The 18051-nt window shown below is 37.7% G+C and overlaps 1 protein-coding gene across 3 annotated transcripts in view; it reads left to right on the top strand.

The window, feature by feature from the left end:
• The window catches only part of WFS1 (wolframin ER transmembrane glycoprotein), a 45820-nt gene that overhangs the window by 14188 nt on the left and 13581 nt on the right, over window positions 1–18051 (top strand). For all 3 annotated transcript variants that reach the window (XM_050947503.1, XM_050947505.1, XM_050947504.1), the window contains exon 3: window positions 14289–14371. In XM_050947503.1, coding sequence (XP_050803460.1) covers window positions 14289–14371 — 83 coding nt within the window. The remainder of the gene's footprint in view (window positions 1–14288; window positions 14372–18051) is intronic.

Below are 18051 nucleotides of genomic sequence, written 5' to 3' on the forward strand. Positions count from 1 at the left end.
CCTATGTCTATGTGCATGCTTTCGTTATTCTATAAAGCATGTGTGTAAACATAATGCTTAAGATCTGCTTTTAAATACTTCATTCCTATATAGGCACAATGCAGAACAGTAGAGAACTTTTTGGAACCTGTGGAATGTGAGTAGGAGTATTTCCCCAGGGAGGCTGAAACTGGCTCTTCTGAATGCTTAATAGTACAATCTGATGATGCTTAAAAGCTATTAGAACACTAATTTTTGTTATAGAATGTACAAATCACTCTTCAAAAAGTGCATTGATAATAGTCTAAATTTGCATCAGAGAGAACCGTTTTAAATCATACTTCTAGCAATCTCGCCCTCTCAAAGGACTATATGTCAAACTCCTTACTTTTACATATATTTTGTAGCTATGTTTTCCGCAGCACCTGTTTGTAAAGTAAATCTTTTATTTTATCATATGTTTTTATCTGCATCTAGAATCTGGAAGGGAGTTTAAAAGTAGCTTATTTCATTGCTCAAACTATCCCGATTAAAGAACCACAGGCTGTTACTGGATAGAGTGCAATGCAGCATCACTTTGTAATTCTTTTTTTTTTTTTAATCTCCTGAGTGCTGCTACTTCCATCCCAAACAAACACACACTATTTTTGTTTTTGAATTCTCAACATGTGGGATGAGAGAGGTTGCCATCTCAGTTCAATATTATTATGAGGGGTAGCTAATAGTGACCCTATACTTAAGGCTACGATTTTGACATGAGTATTTTTGTAAAGTCACAGATTGGACATGGATAATAAACAATAAATTGTGGATTTATTGAAGCCAGAGTCCCTCCGCCGCAGGGCTGAATTATTGGAATTTTCAGGAAGTCATGGAGGTCTTGTAAAATCACAGAATCTGTGACTGACTCATAGTCTTACCCATAGTCTGCCTAGCTCTTTCCATTATAAAATATTCTTGTTACCTTTTCTTTGAGAAGCTCTCAGCCCTCCATTGTTTGCAGCGGGCCTTTAATGTTTGGCAAAAGGAACTTCCTCAGGAAACAAAAGTTCCTTTTCATGTCCGATTAAATTCCATTCAGCTTTTGCTGACTGAGGAAAGTTAAACAAATTCCCATTTTCTTCTCTTGCTTATATTCTTCAGGAGAATTCTGTCTGTCTGCCATAATAACTGAACATATAAACATTCTAAGCTGCGCTGATGCTATCCTTAAAGCAACAGCAGCAGACGCTGTACTTGTAACAGTTGGAAGCTGTCACAGCAGCTGGTAGTGGTGAAGGAGGAAGAACATAAGAACAGCCATACTGGGTCTGATCAGTGGTCCATCTAGTCCAGCATCCTGTCTCCAGCAGTGGCCAAAACTAGAGAATCAGCGGGAACAAACAGAACAGGGCAATTTATTGAGTGATCCATCCCTGTCTTTCCCTCCTTTCTTCTGGCAGGCAGAGGTTTAGGTTGCCCTGAGCATGGGGTTGCATCCCTGATGCTTTTGACTAATAGCCATTGGTGGATCTATCCTACATGAACTTCTTTTTTGGATTCAGTTATATTTTTGGCCATCACAACATCTCAAGGCAATGCGTTCCACAGATTAATTGTGCATTGTGTGAGAAAGTACTTGCTCTTATTTGTATTTCGAGTGACTCCTGGTTTTTGTATTGAGTCAGAGGGCAAAAAACACTTTTCTGTTCACTTTTTCCACACCATTCATGACTTTATACACCTCTATTATATCCACCTTAGTCATCTATTTTCTAAGCTGACCAGCTCTAATCCTTTTAGTCTCTCCTTGTTTGGAGCCATTCCATACCTTTGGCCATCTTGGTTGCCCTTCTCTGAATCTTTTCCAATTCCACTGTATCCTTTTTGACAAGGGTTGACCAGAACTGGAGACAGTATTCCAGGTGTGGGCACACCATGAATTTATATAGTGACATGATGCTATTTTTTTCTTATTTTCTTTCCCTTTCCTAATAGCTCTTAACATTGTTAGCCTATTTTGATCGCTGCTGAAGAGTGAGCTGAAGTTTTCAGAGGACTAGGCATAGTGACTACAAGATTTCTTTCTGATGTGAGTTAACAGGAACACATTATTACTTAATGCTTCCTGTACAACTCTTATTTGACCCCCTTGCTTGTGAGTTTTATCAGTGGCAAGCATCTTTGTACATGATGCAAAAACACTCATATTTACATTTTTTCTAGCTATGTTTTAAATAGACTGGAAGCTAGTTACTATTGGCCAAGTGTGAACTTAACTTGCATATTTACACATATAGCTGCGGTTGATTTATTGGCTCTCCCTGACTATGAGAGGGTGTTTCTGAAGTATCTGCTGTGATGTTAAAATGAATGAATCTAGTACAGAAATTTTCATATTTTGCCATCTAAATTTTTTCCAAACACTGATTTCTTCCTCCTTCTACAAGTCCTTGTCACTTTCTCCCCTGAGCCCACATACAATGCTTGTAGTCGTGATCATGAAAATTGGGTATGCCAAACAGGTTTCCCTCATGCACTTAGTGTGGGTGTCACCTATTGCATTAAGATCTTTTGTTCAATAGTACTTTCCATGCAGTGTTAACATTCACTTGTAAAACCTATAATTTCTTTTAAAGTTACATATATTGCAAATGAATATTTTTACCTCTCTTATTGCTTCCTGTTTGAGAAGCTTCTTTAGTGCACAAGTTGGTGCTCATGTCATCTAATTATTTATTGAAGTTTCCAGTCCAAAAGGGCTTCAGATCCTTGCCCTGTGTTTGTGTAATACACTGGCTTAGTATGTGTGAAAGCATGACTCCCTCTAGCCCCACTGACTACAGTGATCACTTTCTCACAGCTGATCACTTTCTCACAGCCAAACAAGAAGTTCTTTAGCTCAAATGGTAAAGGCTTATGATTTTTTATTTTGAAGGTTGTGAGTTTGACACCCCTCCCACACCTAGAAACCCCTCTGCCCCAGGTGTAGGCTGCTATAGTTGGTAAGTATGTACTCAGTAAACATGCTTATTTCTCCTTCCTTTGTGCTTTGTACTGCATTATCTCTCTATGTATGTTAAATAACTTTAATTTTAAAAATGTCCTGGAAAGCTTTTTTCTTTTTCTGGGGAGAAAGCGTTGTCTAGTGGTTAGAACAGGGATAGGAGGCAGTTGTTTGGGTTATTATTTCTGACTGCCACTGATTTATTATTGTGACTTTATGCACATCACTTAATCGCTACCTGTTTCCTTACCAGTAAAAGACAAATATTAATACCTAACCTTTCGTAAAGCACTTTAAAATTCGCAAATGGAAGGGACCCACCTGCTACAGTAGAGGGCAACATATAAATACCTATAATATAAAATGCAGCATGCATTAAAGAAAAACAATGGTAGTAAGTTCTGAAGTATGTGTTAATACGTCAGTGTAATATACTTTCTGCTGTTCAGCTTAAATTGATGTATGTGACTAGAGTCAACTTAGTTACTATGACTGACTTAGACTTCCATCTTGCCCTACAATGGGAAAGGGTGAACCTGGAATTCCGCTGCCATTGACTTGCGCTGTGAAATTAGACAGGATAATATATATATAATATAGTATAACCTATATCATATTTCTGCCCTCTTTAGTTTTGGTGAACCTAGGAAATCTTTTACATCTTAGACTCTTGCATCAGAAAGGCTTGCCCCTTCCAGATGTATATGCTCTTTTCTGAACATTTATATAGTTTAATCTTGTGACCGCTGTAATACTTTGGTCTAATTGTGGTTGTTGGGTATAGTGTGAAGGTTTTCAGTGGTCTGTGCTACATAGGAAATCACACTACATGATCTGATCGTCCTGTCTGGCCTTAAACTCTGACTCTGTTAATGCTGAAGAGGATTGTCTTGCTGTCTCCCGAAGATGGTGTTCATACACAGTGCTTAATCAAAGTTTTCTCTCCATATTTTTTACTTAAATGTTACGCAGTAAAAAACATTACAAGCTCAATCTGACTAGGAGACACATTAGCAGACTTCTGGCTTTTGTAAATTAGCAAATAAATGAACAAATATGTGAGGGGGAGAGGATGTACTGCATCATAATTAGGCTTGGAAGGATTAGATTTTTATTTGTAAATGTTGGTAAATGTCCGTTTCACCCAAGGCCCACAAACCCATGAAAAAGTATTTCTATTGTTCATAATTGAAATTAACCGATAGGCAAAATAATGCTGCTTGAGAATTTATTAGAGTTTGATTTAAGGTTATTTACTCTGCTTGTTTTGACAAATGATGTTGACAATTTGTGTTTTAATGGCTATAAAGCTTGAACTTTTTCATCTGTCTCTACTCTCATTAAATAATTGTCTTTGCCCCATAATTTCCTATGATTGTGAAAATTTAAATAAACTTCTGAAAAAAATGCTAAAAAATAAACATAGGTAATATCTACCAAAATTATAACAAATCAGATTCTGCCAAGCCTAATCATAATGTGCTTTTTATTTTCGCAAATGTAGTTTAATTATCCTTAGTATTTACTAGTAAATGCAGTGTAGTCGTGTTTTTAATACCTGAGATTTTACTACCGCATTCTGTATTAAATTTTGCAGATAAGTGGAATGGGATGGCTGGAGGATAGATGCTGTAAAAATAAGTGCCTCCTTCTACTGAAGTTAAGGATAACTTTCACAGAATTTATTGAAACATGTTTGAATGCCACTCTGTGTTAGTCCTATTAAGACAGGTTATAGTTAATGGATATTTAACAAATATATTTTTACATAGTTGTATTGTAAATTTAATTTGTGTCTTTATTTTTTTTCAAGCAAATACCATATGTGAAGTACTGTATAAAATTCTAAAAACCAAATAAGGATAATGGTCTGGTAGATTTTGCTCTAGTTATTCTATTATATAAAAAACTATATTTACATTTAGCTTGTATTTTGAAAGTATTTTATGAGAATTTATATAAACGTGTCTACCTTTTGACAGAAATTGGTCTAATAGCCTGTCATAACATATTTCCCAGATTTGGACTTTAGCGTCCAAAATATGGGTGTTAGCATGAAAACCTCCAAGCTTAGTTACCAGCTTGGACCTGGTAAAGCTGCCACCACCCAAAAAATTAGAGTGTTTTGAGGCACTCTGGTCCCCCCAAAAACCTTCCCTGGGGACCCCAAAGACCCAAATTCCTTGCATCTTACAACAAAGGGGAATAAACCATTTCCCCCCCCTTCTCCCTTCCAGGTGTTCCCTCCCTGGGTTCCTGGAGAGATACACAGAAGCAAGCTCCGTGAATCTAAACAGAGGGACTCCACCCTCCCCATTTCCAGTCCTGGAAACACAAGTACTTTCCTCTTCACCCAGAGGGTATGCAAAGTCAGGCTTAGTAAATCTAACACAGAGATTTTCCCCCTGACTTCTTCCTCCCACCAATTCCCTGGTGAGCTGCAGACTCAATTCCCTGGAGTCCCCACTAAAGAAAAAACTCCAACAGGTCTTAAAAAGAAAGCTTTATATAAAAAAGAAAGAAAAGGACATAAAAATGGTCTCTCTGTATTAAGGTGACAAATACAGAGTCAATTGCTTAAAAGAAAAATGAATAAACAGCCTTATCCAAAAAGAATACAATTTAACACATTCCAGCAACTACACACATGTAAATACAAAAGAAAACAATATAAACCTATGGTCTTCCTATCTTTGTACTTACAACTTGGAAACAGAAGATTAGAAAGCTGGAGATAGAAAAATCACTCTCATAGCCGAGAGGGTACAGACACAAGACAAAGGACAAAGAACTCACACCCAAAACTTCCCTCCACCCAGTTTTGAAAAAGTCTTGTTTCCTGATTGGTCCTTTGGTCAGGTGTTTCAGGTTACTCCTTTCCAGGCGAAAGAGACATTAACCCTTAGCTATCTGTTTATGACATAGCCATATCTCAATAATAGCTTAAAATCTAATTTCAGTTAGTTTGTTGAAACTTGGAAGAGTTAAAAAAAATTTGTACACAATTCCTGATGTGAAATATACCACCTCTTATAGGTTTCATTATGGAGGGTTTTCAGTAGCCGTTCACAATGCATTTCTGATTAAATAACTCTGAATCCTCCTCCTGAAGCATATTTGATGTGACAGCTTTAACCTTTAAATGAAACACTTACATGCCTACAGTAAATACTTCAGCAGCCATCCAGGGATCAAAATATCTTTTAGTAACATGAGGGCATAAAAGCAGCGGAGTGAAAAATATGCATCTGCTCACTCCCATGCACTTCAGAAATCATTTGTATTTGCCTCAACTTTGACACACTTCTTTAGCGCACAAATGATGTGAAAAACTAGTAGCCTGTATTTTGGACCCGTTTCGTTAGACCCTTCAGGGTATTTGTTTCCTCTTGGTTTGTGCAATATTTGAAGAGAACATTTTGTTTTCTGAGTAAGTCTTTTGATGTTTGTATTCAGCTTAGGGGAGTTCAAGAAATAAAACTAGCTTCTAAATGGTAGCAAAATATTGTAAGTAAATGTTTACTTAGTATAATGTGGATTTACCATGTGACAAATTACTGTAACAGATGCTGTCCTTCTATAGACCAAAAGGGTAAAGATGAACCGACACCTTTCTGTAGCAGCCTGCAGAATAATGGTCATCATTCAGTTTAGTGACTGCCATTTATTGTGTTCGATTGCAATGGCGAGCTAAGAAAAGCAAAAAGGTGCTTCACAAAAAATCTTGTGCCTGAGATAACTTTATTGCACTTTATAGTTAATTTATTGTAGCAACTGTTATGCATCGAAAATCGTCTGACAATAACATTACATTTCAAAAGGAATTCTCTAGCTAAGGTATTTATATGTCCCTCATCCCAATAGCATCTGAACACCACATAATCTTTAATATATTTATCTCAGAAGAGAGAGGCAGCTGAGAAGCTGAGGCACAGAGAAATTAAGTGATTTGTTCAAAGTCATAGAGAGAGAGTCCATGGCAGAGCTGGGAATTGCACCTGGAACTCTCAAATCAAACAAGGATCTCTCACTTTCCAGGCTACTGCCCTAACTACTGAAAACTGTCCTTTCTCTCTGCTTTATCTTATAGGTGGGTTACAAGTAACACCTGCCCAATTGTGTCTTCACTTGCATCCTGTCACATGAATGATCATCCCTCAGGCCAATGCTGTTACGTAGAGCAGTAACTGATAGATGTCTCTACTGATACCAAACAGCCAGAAGAATCTGTGTTAATTATCAGAAAAGATGCTTGAAATTTTATGCATGGAGCATTCATTTTTTCTGGAAAATTTTTATATTCAAGATGGAGTAGAATTTGGCATTTAAAAAAATTCAATGTTTTTAGTGAGGCTGGAAACTAAAAGCTTTTACTGACAGCATTCCCATTGTAACACTTCAGTGTGGGAGTAATACATATCAAGAGGTTTTCTAATGAAATACATGTTAAGGAACAAAGATGATAGATTACAAACTGTCACTGAACCATTTTAAGATTGGCATAGTTGCTCTTGTGTGGTGTGTGTTTGTCCTCCCAATATCTGAAAAGTTGTTTCCATCATCCATCCTAGTTCTCAAATGTTTCTTGGTGCTTCTAACTTCAATGGTTGACCTAAATTGGCAACCACCCAACTTGAATCTTTTACACTTTATCCCTTCATTCAATCTTTTGTGTTAGGCCTGCCAGTAGACAAAGGAAACATATTGTTTCTTCTTTCAAATTTCAATAAGGCTAATGTTCTGCTGGTCTTTCTTGCTAGTATTTTAAGCTTTGCTTAATTAGTCTCTCCAGAACATGCCAGATGTGGGCTTTTCACCTCTGTTCTACCACTACAGAAAACAGTCTAAGGATGTAATCTTAATGGTTTGTTATGCCCACCATCGTTCCCATCTATTGATGTTTATAGAACATACGTGGAAATGATATATTACGATATTTTTGTATGAAGTGAGGTTCAGAGTGGCCTATTGGGTTGGAACAGGATGCTGAAAATCAGATCTGAACTGCAGTCCTGTCTTTGCATCTGGCCCATCGCATGGTTTTTGACAAATCGCTTTCAGTGCCTCATTTCGTGTTATGTTTAAAAACAAAAAAATCACTTAACTTTTTGTAAAGTGTATTGAGATAATCTGAACAGTGTTCAGACTTAGTGCTACCAAACCAGTTATAGTGGTTTTCCCTTTAGAGACTTTCCAATTTTACTTTAGATAACTTAACACTGCTACAGTATTTTCACTTTATTCAAGAAGTGTCATGAGGGATAGAAAAATGTTGGGGATGGGAACCAGGACCAGTTTGGCTGCAAATTATGATTAAACTAAAGCTCTTTTTATTTTAAAAATAAAAATCAGAAAGAGAGGCGTAATCTTTACCCATGTTTTACAACTGAGATAGGCAGAGTGAGGTAAATTCCAGTTTCTTTAAACATTATGGGGCTTGTTTTCAGTAATTTGTTTGTAAGTTGAGCTCATGAGTGGAGTGCAGCAGCTGAGCATTGCCATCTGGAAAGTCATCCACTTCAGTGTTCAGCTCTCTAGGTTATATCTAAAATAAAGAACACTTAGCAGTTAATTTAAGTGGGATAATGTTTTGCACTAATATATGAATCGTGATCTGTAAAGATAAAGAACTGGATGATGATAGTGACTGATGATTGTTTACACCATGTAGCCAGATGACGTACTATAAAATATTAGACTTCTACCAAGTGGAGGTTGGTAGACAAAACTGTGACATGGCGGAGGTCTCAGAGTACTTATTTCATGGTGTGCTCATGTTAAAATATAGCCAGTTAAATGAAACAATTGACTTCCTGCCAGATCTTAATTGGAAAGAGTACCAGTGAGATTTAGAGGTTCTGAAATGCTGTTTTGGTGTGATTTTTATTTAGCTAATTTAAAATTTTGTGTTATTCTCATATCTCCCCTTTCTTTGAAAATAACTGACATGATACAGTGCCTCATTTTGATGGCAGGCTTGCTGAACCCCTCCATTATTGCCATCCATGTTAGACAGAGGCTGAGGTCAGTTTCTTTGAGAGGATACCAGCATGTTTCTCTAAATCTCTTCCTATGATTATGAAACAGTTACTAACCCTATCTTCTCATTCTGCTTATGCCTTAAATTTGAAGCTTACCCAGTATAGTGCCATGCCTGCTGACTTTGTAAGATTGTGTGGTGCAGGTGAGGTTTTGGAATCAGCTTTGGAACTTGCAGCTCACATGTGGCTACGGTAGAACTGGTTGGGAATCTTTTGACAAAACAGTTTTTCGACAGAAATTAAACTTTTAGCAGGAGTGTATCATGAAGTAATAGTTGGTATCTCCTACAGACCACCAAATCATGCTAAGGAACAGTATGACCATCTTCTTATGCACCTATGTATAACATGTAGAGAGGAAATGCTGTGTAATCATGGGGGATTTCAGTCTGAGTGACATTTTGCTGGAGATCTGTTGCTGCCAATACTAAAAAAAAATCCTTGCAATTTCTAAATTCTATAGATTGCAGTTTCCTAACTTAAAAAGTATTGCAGCCAACCCAGGTGGCTTCCTTCTGTTAGGACAAGGTCTAATAAAGAGGAATGATCACAGAACTAAAAATTAATGTTGGATTTAGATTCACTTACTCAGCAGACGGTCTAACAAATTTATTACGTCAAAACATTCAGCAAGTGAACAGTGCAATGGACAATACAGCTTAAACCTCTCTTTGTTACACGAACCTCTGTTACACAAACTTATAAATAAGTCTTTTGTTATCTTTTCTTATACATGCGTATTAGTGTCTCATTTCCATATTAACTTTCCTTCCCTGTCAGTACTGATTTAACGTTAGTTCATATTGGCATTACCTAGCTTTAGTTACTTTTATCTTTTCTTTTTCTCACAACCATGATGACTCTACAATTTCTTATATATGCACAGTTGTTCTTATGCACATGCTCTTTAATGTTATCAAAAGAGACTCTTCAAATTCTCAGCAGACTTCTATCAGCGCTAAATGTACCTTCCCTCCCAACACTTCCCACCATGAAGCCATAGAATCCTTGCTGTTTTCAGCAAAACCTGTATTTCATATACATTTCTTCTTCCCCAACCAATGCAAATTTAACTTTAATTTAATTTAAATTCAAATCAATGCATTTAACACTGCTGTTAGTATGACTTGCACAATTACACAGCCCATTGATATCATCCATATCCACATATGTTCCCTCAATATTGTATGCTAACTCCCACCATGGGGCATCTCCCAGTGTATTTATGTCACTTTGAATATTTCGACTTTCCTATCTTAAGATTAGTGAATGTTCTGGATGTCTGCTCATTAAGGACTGCACATTTAAATACAGTGGTGGAACGACTCTGCTTAGCTGTACCACAGAGTCTAGGGCAGCACTAGCTTCAGCTGATACATTATGGATTTCATACTGAGGAACTAAAAAAAATTTACCTTATCCGCTATTCCAGTTACCTTTCTTGGAACTAAGCGGAACAGTGGCCAGTCATAACAACATGTTTGTGTCCCATATTAGAAGTATCTGACCCACAAGGTTATCCAGTATTTGGCTTCTTCAGCCTTTGCTGGACCTTGTTCCCCATTGCCTCAGCCATATTATGCAATTTCAGGTTTCTTCATCCTAGGTGAACCCATATGCTGGAATGGACTCTGCAGTACATCAAGACATAACCAGATGTACCACACCTCTTGGATCAACATGAGGAATCTGGGGCTTTGCCGACTCCCCTAGCCCATCCTTAACAGTATCTGAGGATGTGGGACATATTCCTTTAACCATGATAGGGTTCCAGTATATCTATGATCCGAACACTATAGACTCTTAATGCCTCACTTGATGCTGCTAGTACCATAGGAATGATCCATGTTTCATCTAGCTTGCATCTTTTCTCAGCATAATAGACTCTTGAGTAGCGCCTAATCTGGCACTAATCTACTTTTATTTTTGTCCATTATTCTAGCATCTTATTTGTTATGAACCCCAGGCATTTTCCCACCTTGAATTTCCTTTAGTTGTATCTACAGTTCCAGTATTAAGAAATTGCCATGCCACAAACAAGTCATTGCCTTTGATATATTAGGATGGTTTGTGGGGTTCTCCCCCTCCACCCCCACATTTCATTGCTAGCTGTTTCCACTTTCCTAATCAGATGTCTTGTTACACTAGTTTCCTGAACATCCTTTAAATCCTTCCCTATATACTCATTGTTTTGTTTGAGCTACAATCTTTTCTTATACATCTGTATTAGTGTCTCATTTGCATGTTAACATTCCTTCCCTGTCAGTACCGGTCTAGAGTTATTTCAAACCCATCTTTTCTAGCTTTCTAACGACTTTATCTATTTTTAATTCACAGACGTGATTACGCTGCAGTTTCTTACATGTGCAGTTTTACCTATGTTTACTCTGTTAAACATTATCAGAACAGTTTTAAAATTCACATACAGCTAATAGTGTTAATAGATACAGCTGATGGTGTTATCATGATATATACTTATCCTTCTCCAAAGATTTGACTTGATGTCACACAACATTTTGCTTAAAAAAACAAGAATGATATAAAAATAACATGGCAAACATTAAATGGATTAAAATTTGGCTAGCAAATCTCAAAATGTAATTGTAAATGGGGAATCATCATCAAGTGGGTGATTTCCAGTGTATTCCTGCTGGGATCAGTTTTTGGCCCTACACTATTTCAGTTTTATCAATGGCTTGAAAGAAATTATAAAATAATCATTGATAAAATATGCAGATGACACAAACTGGGCAGTGGTAAATAATGAAGAGAACAGTTCACTGATTCAGAGCAATCTGAATCATTTGGTAAACTGGGCGCAAGTGAACAATATGTGTTTTAATGCAGCTAAGTGTAAATGTAGCCATCTAGGAACAAAGAATGTAGGCCATACTTATAGGATGGGGGACTCTATCCTGGGAAGCAGTGACTCTGAAAGAGATTGGGAAGTCATGATGGATAATCAGCTGACGATGAGCTTCCCTGCATGATTCTGGCCAGAAAAGCTAATGCAATCTTGGGACGCATAAATGGGAATCTTGAGTAAAAGTAGAGGTTATTTTGAAACTGATGCGACTGCTGCTGGAATACTGTGTCCAGTTCTGGTGCACACAATTCAAGAACGGCGTTGATAAATCGGAGAGGATTCAGAAAAGATCCCCAGGGGTTAGAAAATTTGTCTTAGGCTTGTTCTTCAATGCCGCTTAAATCAATGTATGTTAAGTTGCCTGGAGGTGAAAAAAATCACACACCCCTGAGTGACGTAGCTTATGTCGACCTAACATGGTTTCTGCACCATGCTATATTGGTGGGAGAGGCTTTCCCACCAACTTACCTTCCATCTCTCGGGGAGGTGGACTACTGAAGTCAATGGGAGAGTGCTCTCCCATCTTCACCAGACCTGCTAAATAAACGCTGCTGCATCGATCACAGCGTTGCTGATTTAGCATGCAGTATAGAGGAGCCCTTAGAGTGAGGTCCTGGAGTCTGTGTATTTAGCTTAACAAAAAATGTTAAGAGGTTACTTGATTACAATCTATAAGTATCTACATGGGGTACAAATATTTGATAATGGGCTCTTCAATCTAGCAAAGAAAGGTACAACACAATCCAATGGTTGCTAGTTGGAGCTATACAAATTCGGGCTGGAAATAAGATGTAAATTTTTAACAGGGAGAGTAGTTAACCATTGGCATAGTTTATGAAGAGTTTTGGTGGATTCTTCATCGCTGATGACTTTTTAAATTCAAGATAAACTGTTTTTTTTCTAAAAGATATGCTCTAGGAATTATTTTGGGGAAGCTCTGTGTCCTGTGAGCACAATGGTCTCTTCTGGCCTTGGAATCTGTGAATGAATTTCACAAAACTTTCAACAGGAAGGCTGCTTGGATCAGATGGAGAGAGAGCCCCCAGAATAGCCAATAGTCTAGCGGTTAGGGCACTCACCTGGGTTATGGGAGACAACCCAGGTTCAAGTTCCTGATACAAGTTAGGCAAAGCAAGAATTTGAACCTTGATGTCCCACATCCCAGGTGAGTACCCTAACCACTAGGCTATTGGCTGTTCGGGGGGCAGGGCAGGTCTCTTTCATTTGTCATGATAAATGTTGAATGGTCTGTTTCATCCCAATGAGAAACTAGAAGTTTTTTTGGAAACTCTTCCCCGCCAGTTCTAGTCTACAGTTCTGGGCTGGCTAGTTAAGGTGCTTTACTTCACGTGAAGTGGTAATTTTTCCAACTCTTTCTCCCCTCCCCACCCTAATCTCTCTCACTAACATCCATATGAGCGTCTAAAATTTGACACTTGATATTTGAAATCAAATTAGTGAGAATTTTTAAGATGCCTCCTCACAGAGCTTTCACAGTTCTGCCAAGCTTCAACTTTTCCAAGAAACTAGAAGGCAGTAGCTCATCATTCACAAGATAAATCAGGTCATGGGATTCCTAATAAACACAAAATGAGTTAAGATTATGCAAAAATCTGATTATCTTGGTTTTAGCTGGGTACATGGACAGCATTGTTGTTTTTCTTCTTAGGAATGAAAGCTAAAAATCACTCTGATCTGGTAAACGTGGAAAAGAATAGGGAGGCAAACAGAAATGTGGCACAGGATACAAAACAATGAGTTGTTTAAAAAGAAAAAGACATTGATAGTGATGTTTCATTTACTTCGAGAATTAAAAAACTGACCTTTCAGATGCACTGAATGTGTTTTTTGAAGAGTAGCTTCTCATTCCTCTGATTCAAAACTCTGAAATGCCCTGTTTCTGCCCAAAAGAACAAATTCCCTAAGGGCTCAGGGACTCTTGTTTTTTGGGGAGTTTGAACAGTGACAAGATTACTAATACAGACAAGCCATAGTATTGTTAAATACAAATACAGATACTTATCACATATAATGAAAACTTTTCTGATTGACAGTTTTATTCTATATAAGTAGTTGAGATAGTGTTAACAATATGTGTTAATATTTGTAAAGGATGCCAAATAACTCTTAAGTTTTCTGAGACACATCTTGGTTAACATAATTGAATTTCAAATTATCTTAAAGGATTTTTTAAATGGAAATGTTGCATCTTGAGTCGCATTCCAGTGAAAGTTAAGGTTTGAGTAATTACAGCTATAAATGTAATAACTTGCTGGAACTGCATTGCTGTTTCTATAAAACATCATGCTCTACATTTAGGTGTGCTCCTTAAATTCTCCAGCCAAATGCACTGAGGACTCACGAAAATCACTCAGTATTGCTAATAAATCAGTTTTGTTCTTGGGTTGCTTTGTAGAAGCCATGAAAGAAGAACCTGAAGTACTCTTTGAGGATCTGCTTGAAAAGGCCAAAGCTGGAGAACCAAAGGCCCAGACAGAGGTAATTTTATACGCTGTGTCACTGCTTTTTTTATACTCTTTAGAGGCCATATTTTGACCATAGATAGATAATATAAAACGTTTGTTAGCTGTATCTGAAATCATATCTGTAGAGAGCACTGCAAACAGCTTTGAACATCTCTGAACACTGGTGAAACTTCATCCAACATTGTTGTGGTTTCAATTCAGAAAACGTTACTACACACTTCCAACTCTTGTGGAGTTATCTCTTCCAAAAACAGTTCAGTTGAACCACATCCTTTGTTAGAATTTTCAGCTGTTCAAAGTGAGATGATGCCAAATTGCTTCTTGGCCTGGAAGAATGATCCTTATTTGGGAAGGATATCAGATTTCCCAGGTTCCAGTCCAGTACTAGCCTTTGGGGTAGATGTGAAAGTTAATTGCAGATTGTAAGCATCTTGGGGCAGGGAGTGTCGTTTGTTTTTTGTCCAGTGTCTAATACAATGAGATAAGAGGGAAGTGTGCATATAGTGACTGTTGGATACTGTTCTGATTTTAATTTGTTACTATTGGAACAAAATGCAAACCTCATTTAGCACTAAGGCTCCTAGGCGCTACGACGATACAAATAGTGAATAATACTAGAGGAATGCTATAAACACAGTAACTCTGAGTTGTTTCAAGGTTTGCAAATGACTCAACAGGACCAACCTTGAGCCATTTGAAAATATACAAAGTATGTTTCCTGATGGATTAGTAAGGGCATTATATACAGGGATTGAGATCTTTCTGTAACTTTCCTCATCTATGCTGAATAAATGCATTTTAAAAAACTCTTTAGATACTGAAACTAGCTACCATTTAGCTGCTCAGTGGCCTGTTAGAATTGAGTCAGTCTTAGTTCTGTCCCTGAAGATAGCAATTTTACAGTTTTTATATACTAAAAAATTGAATTGGTTTCATTAGGTCAGTTTAAAATTCTAACTAAACAGGTACAAACACCTAATGGAGTTGCACTTAAACTAGTTTAATCCTCACTTTAAATCACTTCAGCTAAACTTATTAAATTATTGACTTAAATTAAATCAATAGAAACATGTCTATGGTCAAACGGATGTGCTAATTTAGTATAGACAAGGCCTGAACGACATGGAGACTGAACTGTCATCTCACCCTCACAAATGGCCCTTCTAAGCTGAGATGCAATGACATTTAAAAAAAATTGGGGGTCAAGAGTGAGAATTATGAGTGCTACTGCACTGTGAGAGAGAGCTCAACAGAATAGTAAAAAAAAAATTCTCTCTAGAACTGGTGCAAACATCCTGCACACTCACCCATATACTTCAGACCTTGTATTTGAGGGCAGCCTCAAAAAGGGAGCAATCTGAAGAGTTCCTAGCCTCTGAAACAGCAAACACCTTTGTGGGTAATGGTATTTTGAACTTGGAGGATCCTTGCCACCAGAACCCTCAGTTTGGTTGCAATTCCAGCAAAGAACAAAAACCTGTAATTTCTAGTTGATTAAGAAATATGTAAGCCAAAATAGTAGGAGAGTGAAGCTTGTGGAGACGCAGAGAAAACTAACATGTTGATGATTTGTCCATTCTGGCTGACGACAAAGAGAAATCGGTAAAGATGGTATCAGAGGGGACATTGTTTGAAGATCATGATTTGAAGGTGAACCCAAAGAAATTTGAAGTTATGCGTTTAGGCAAGATGGAAGAAGAGAAGCGGTTGACTGACGTTTCAGGAGAGAAGCTGAATCAGAAGAATTTGTGTACTTGAGAACTACACAGTGCCTCCTGAAGAGATCTTGAAAACTGAAAAGAACCCAATGTACCTGGGTGACCATGAAAAAGGTGGTAGGATTATTGTGGGACCAGCAATTAAGTAACAAACTGAAGGCAAAATTGTATTTTGTTTGTATTTATCCCTGCCTGCTGTATGGTCTGGAAACAGTAGGTCTTATGGGGATGGGGGGTGGGGGAGAAGGCATGGGTAGCAGAAAATAATATACTGAGGAAAATTATGGGCAAGCAGAGCGTAGACAGTGCACACGGAAGAAATTAGGGGCAAGATGAACTTGGGACTCCTAGCAATAGGCTGGGCATATGTTAAGAATGGGAGAAGAACAACCATTAAAGAAAGCATGGGAGGAGGAGGACAGCAAGAAAGGATACATTAGACTGAGGATACAATAAGAGACTTTAAGGGAAATTTGAAGAGAAAAGACTGGAACTCCAAGACAAAACACATGGGTTTGGAAGGAGTGACACAGAGTCGTGGGCACGGATGACCCTGTGTCAACGGGAAAAGGAATCGTGAAGTGTAAGAAATATGTAAACAGAACCCCTGTGTTACGGCTGGAAAATCCTTCTCTATTTTCTTCTATAAAATCAAAACCTGTTTAAGTAACAGGCAAGCCACAGTCCTGGTTAATGAGATTCTGGAATAATAAATAAACTGGCTATCATCCTAGGAGTTTATTAACATAGAATATAGGCTTTGCATTCTTGTCAGGAAGACGTTACTGTTGCACTGCAGTTTTAAACATTTTTAAATGGAAGTTGAGCAATAACAAGCAAAATAGTCTGTCAAAACACGGAGAAGATAATTGGTTTAAGAAAACCCCAAATCTCCCTACCTTTCCTGGTTCACTCCACCCTTATTCCCCCTCTTCTGATGCTTACGTGTCATGAAGGCTCTTGTCTTGAAGATAACAATGTTTTCAGGTTTAATTGTGTTCGTCTCAAAATAAGCAAAAAAAAAAATTAATTAGGAAGTTTTGAGCCCTACTGTCCTGTGGAGAGGGACAAGAGGAAGAAGGAAAACAAGATTTAAAAAAAAAAATCTTGTTTAAAATATTTAAATAGATTCACTTTTGGCAGTTTGATAGCCAAGAGTGTTTCCATTGTGTGTGGGGGGGCAGGGTGGAGAGTGTGCATCTTCAGCAGGAGTGAGTGAAAAGCTGAGGTGGTGGTATTTGTGGCTTTCTTACAGCCTAAAAAATTGACTAGAAAACTATCACTCAAAATTCAGAAACTTGGACAAATCACTGTAAGGTTATACTGAAATAACCCTGCACTCTGTGTGTCTCAGACTCTGCTACAGGGATTTGCATACAGTTCTTTTATGGAAAAATAACTGTGTAGTAATTATGCAGATGAGACACCCACAGTCAGAGCTGCATAATGGAGAAGAGGCAGTGATGTGCCCGTTACTGTACAGGGTCTCTGTACTATTGACTGGTTGTGACCACTCTATTTCAGTTAGCAGAGCACAGCGGTATGAGGGAGTGAGTGCTCATGTTAAAGGAGTAATCTGAAGATGTACCCTGTTAATTTGGTTCCGAGTACCTCTTCTGCCTCCCAGTTTTAGCTCATGATCTAAACAAAGAGCATCCTCAAGTTAACATTAAAACTACCTGATAAGCTGGAATGAGCAGGAATGGATATTCTATCATCCCCTCGAGTCAAAAGGCTTCTAGCCATTTTAAATTTTGGTAACTTTTAAAATGAGAACATTTTGTGCAAAAGTTTTATCACCAATCTCATTTTAAAGCCACAGTTGCACAATATTCATTCAGAGAGGGCAGATCACAGCCTAGCATATAGCATCTTTCTTTGCAGTTTCATGGAAGGGCTAAATACAGGTTGCTCTGGTTTTTCTGTTAATTTAAAAAAAAAATCACAAACTCTTGGAATTAGTATCTTTTTAAAT

The sequence above is a fragment of the Gopherus flavomarginatus genome, chromosome 3, assembly GCF_025201925.1.
Source record: "Gopherus flavomarginatus isolate rGopFla2 chromosome 3, rGopFla2.mat.asm, whole genome shotgun sequence".
NCBI classification, from domain to species: Eukaryota; Metazoa; Chordata; order Testudines; family Testudinidae; genus Gopherus; species Gopherus flavomarginatus.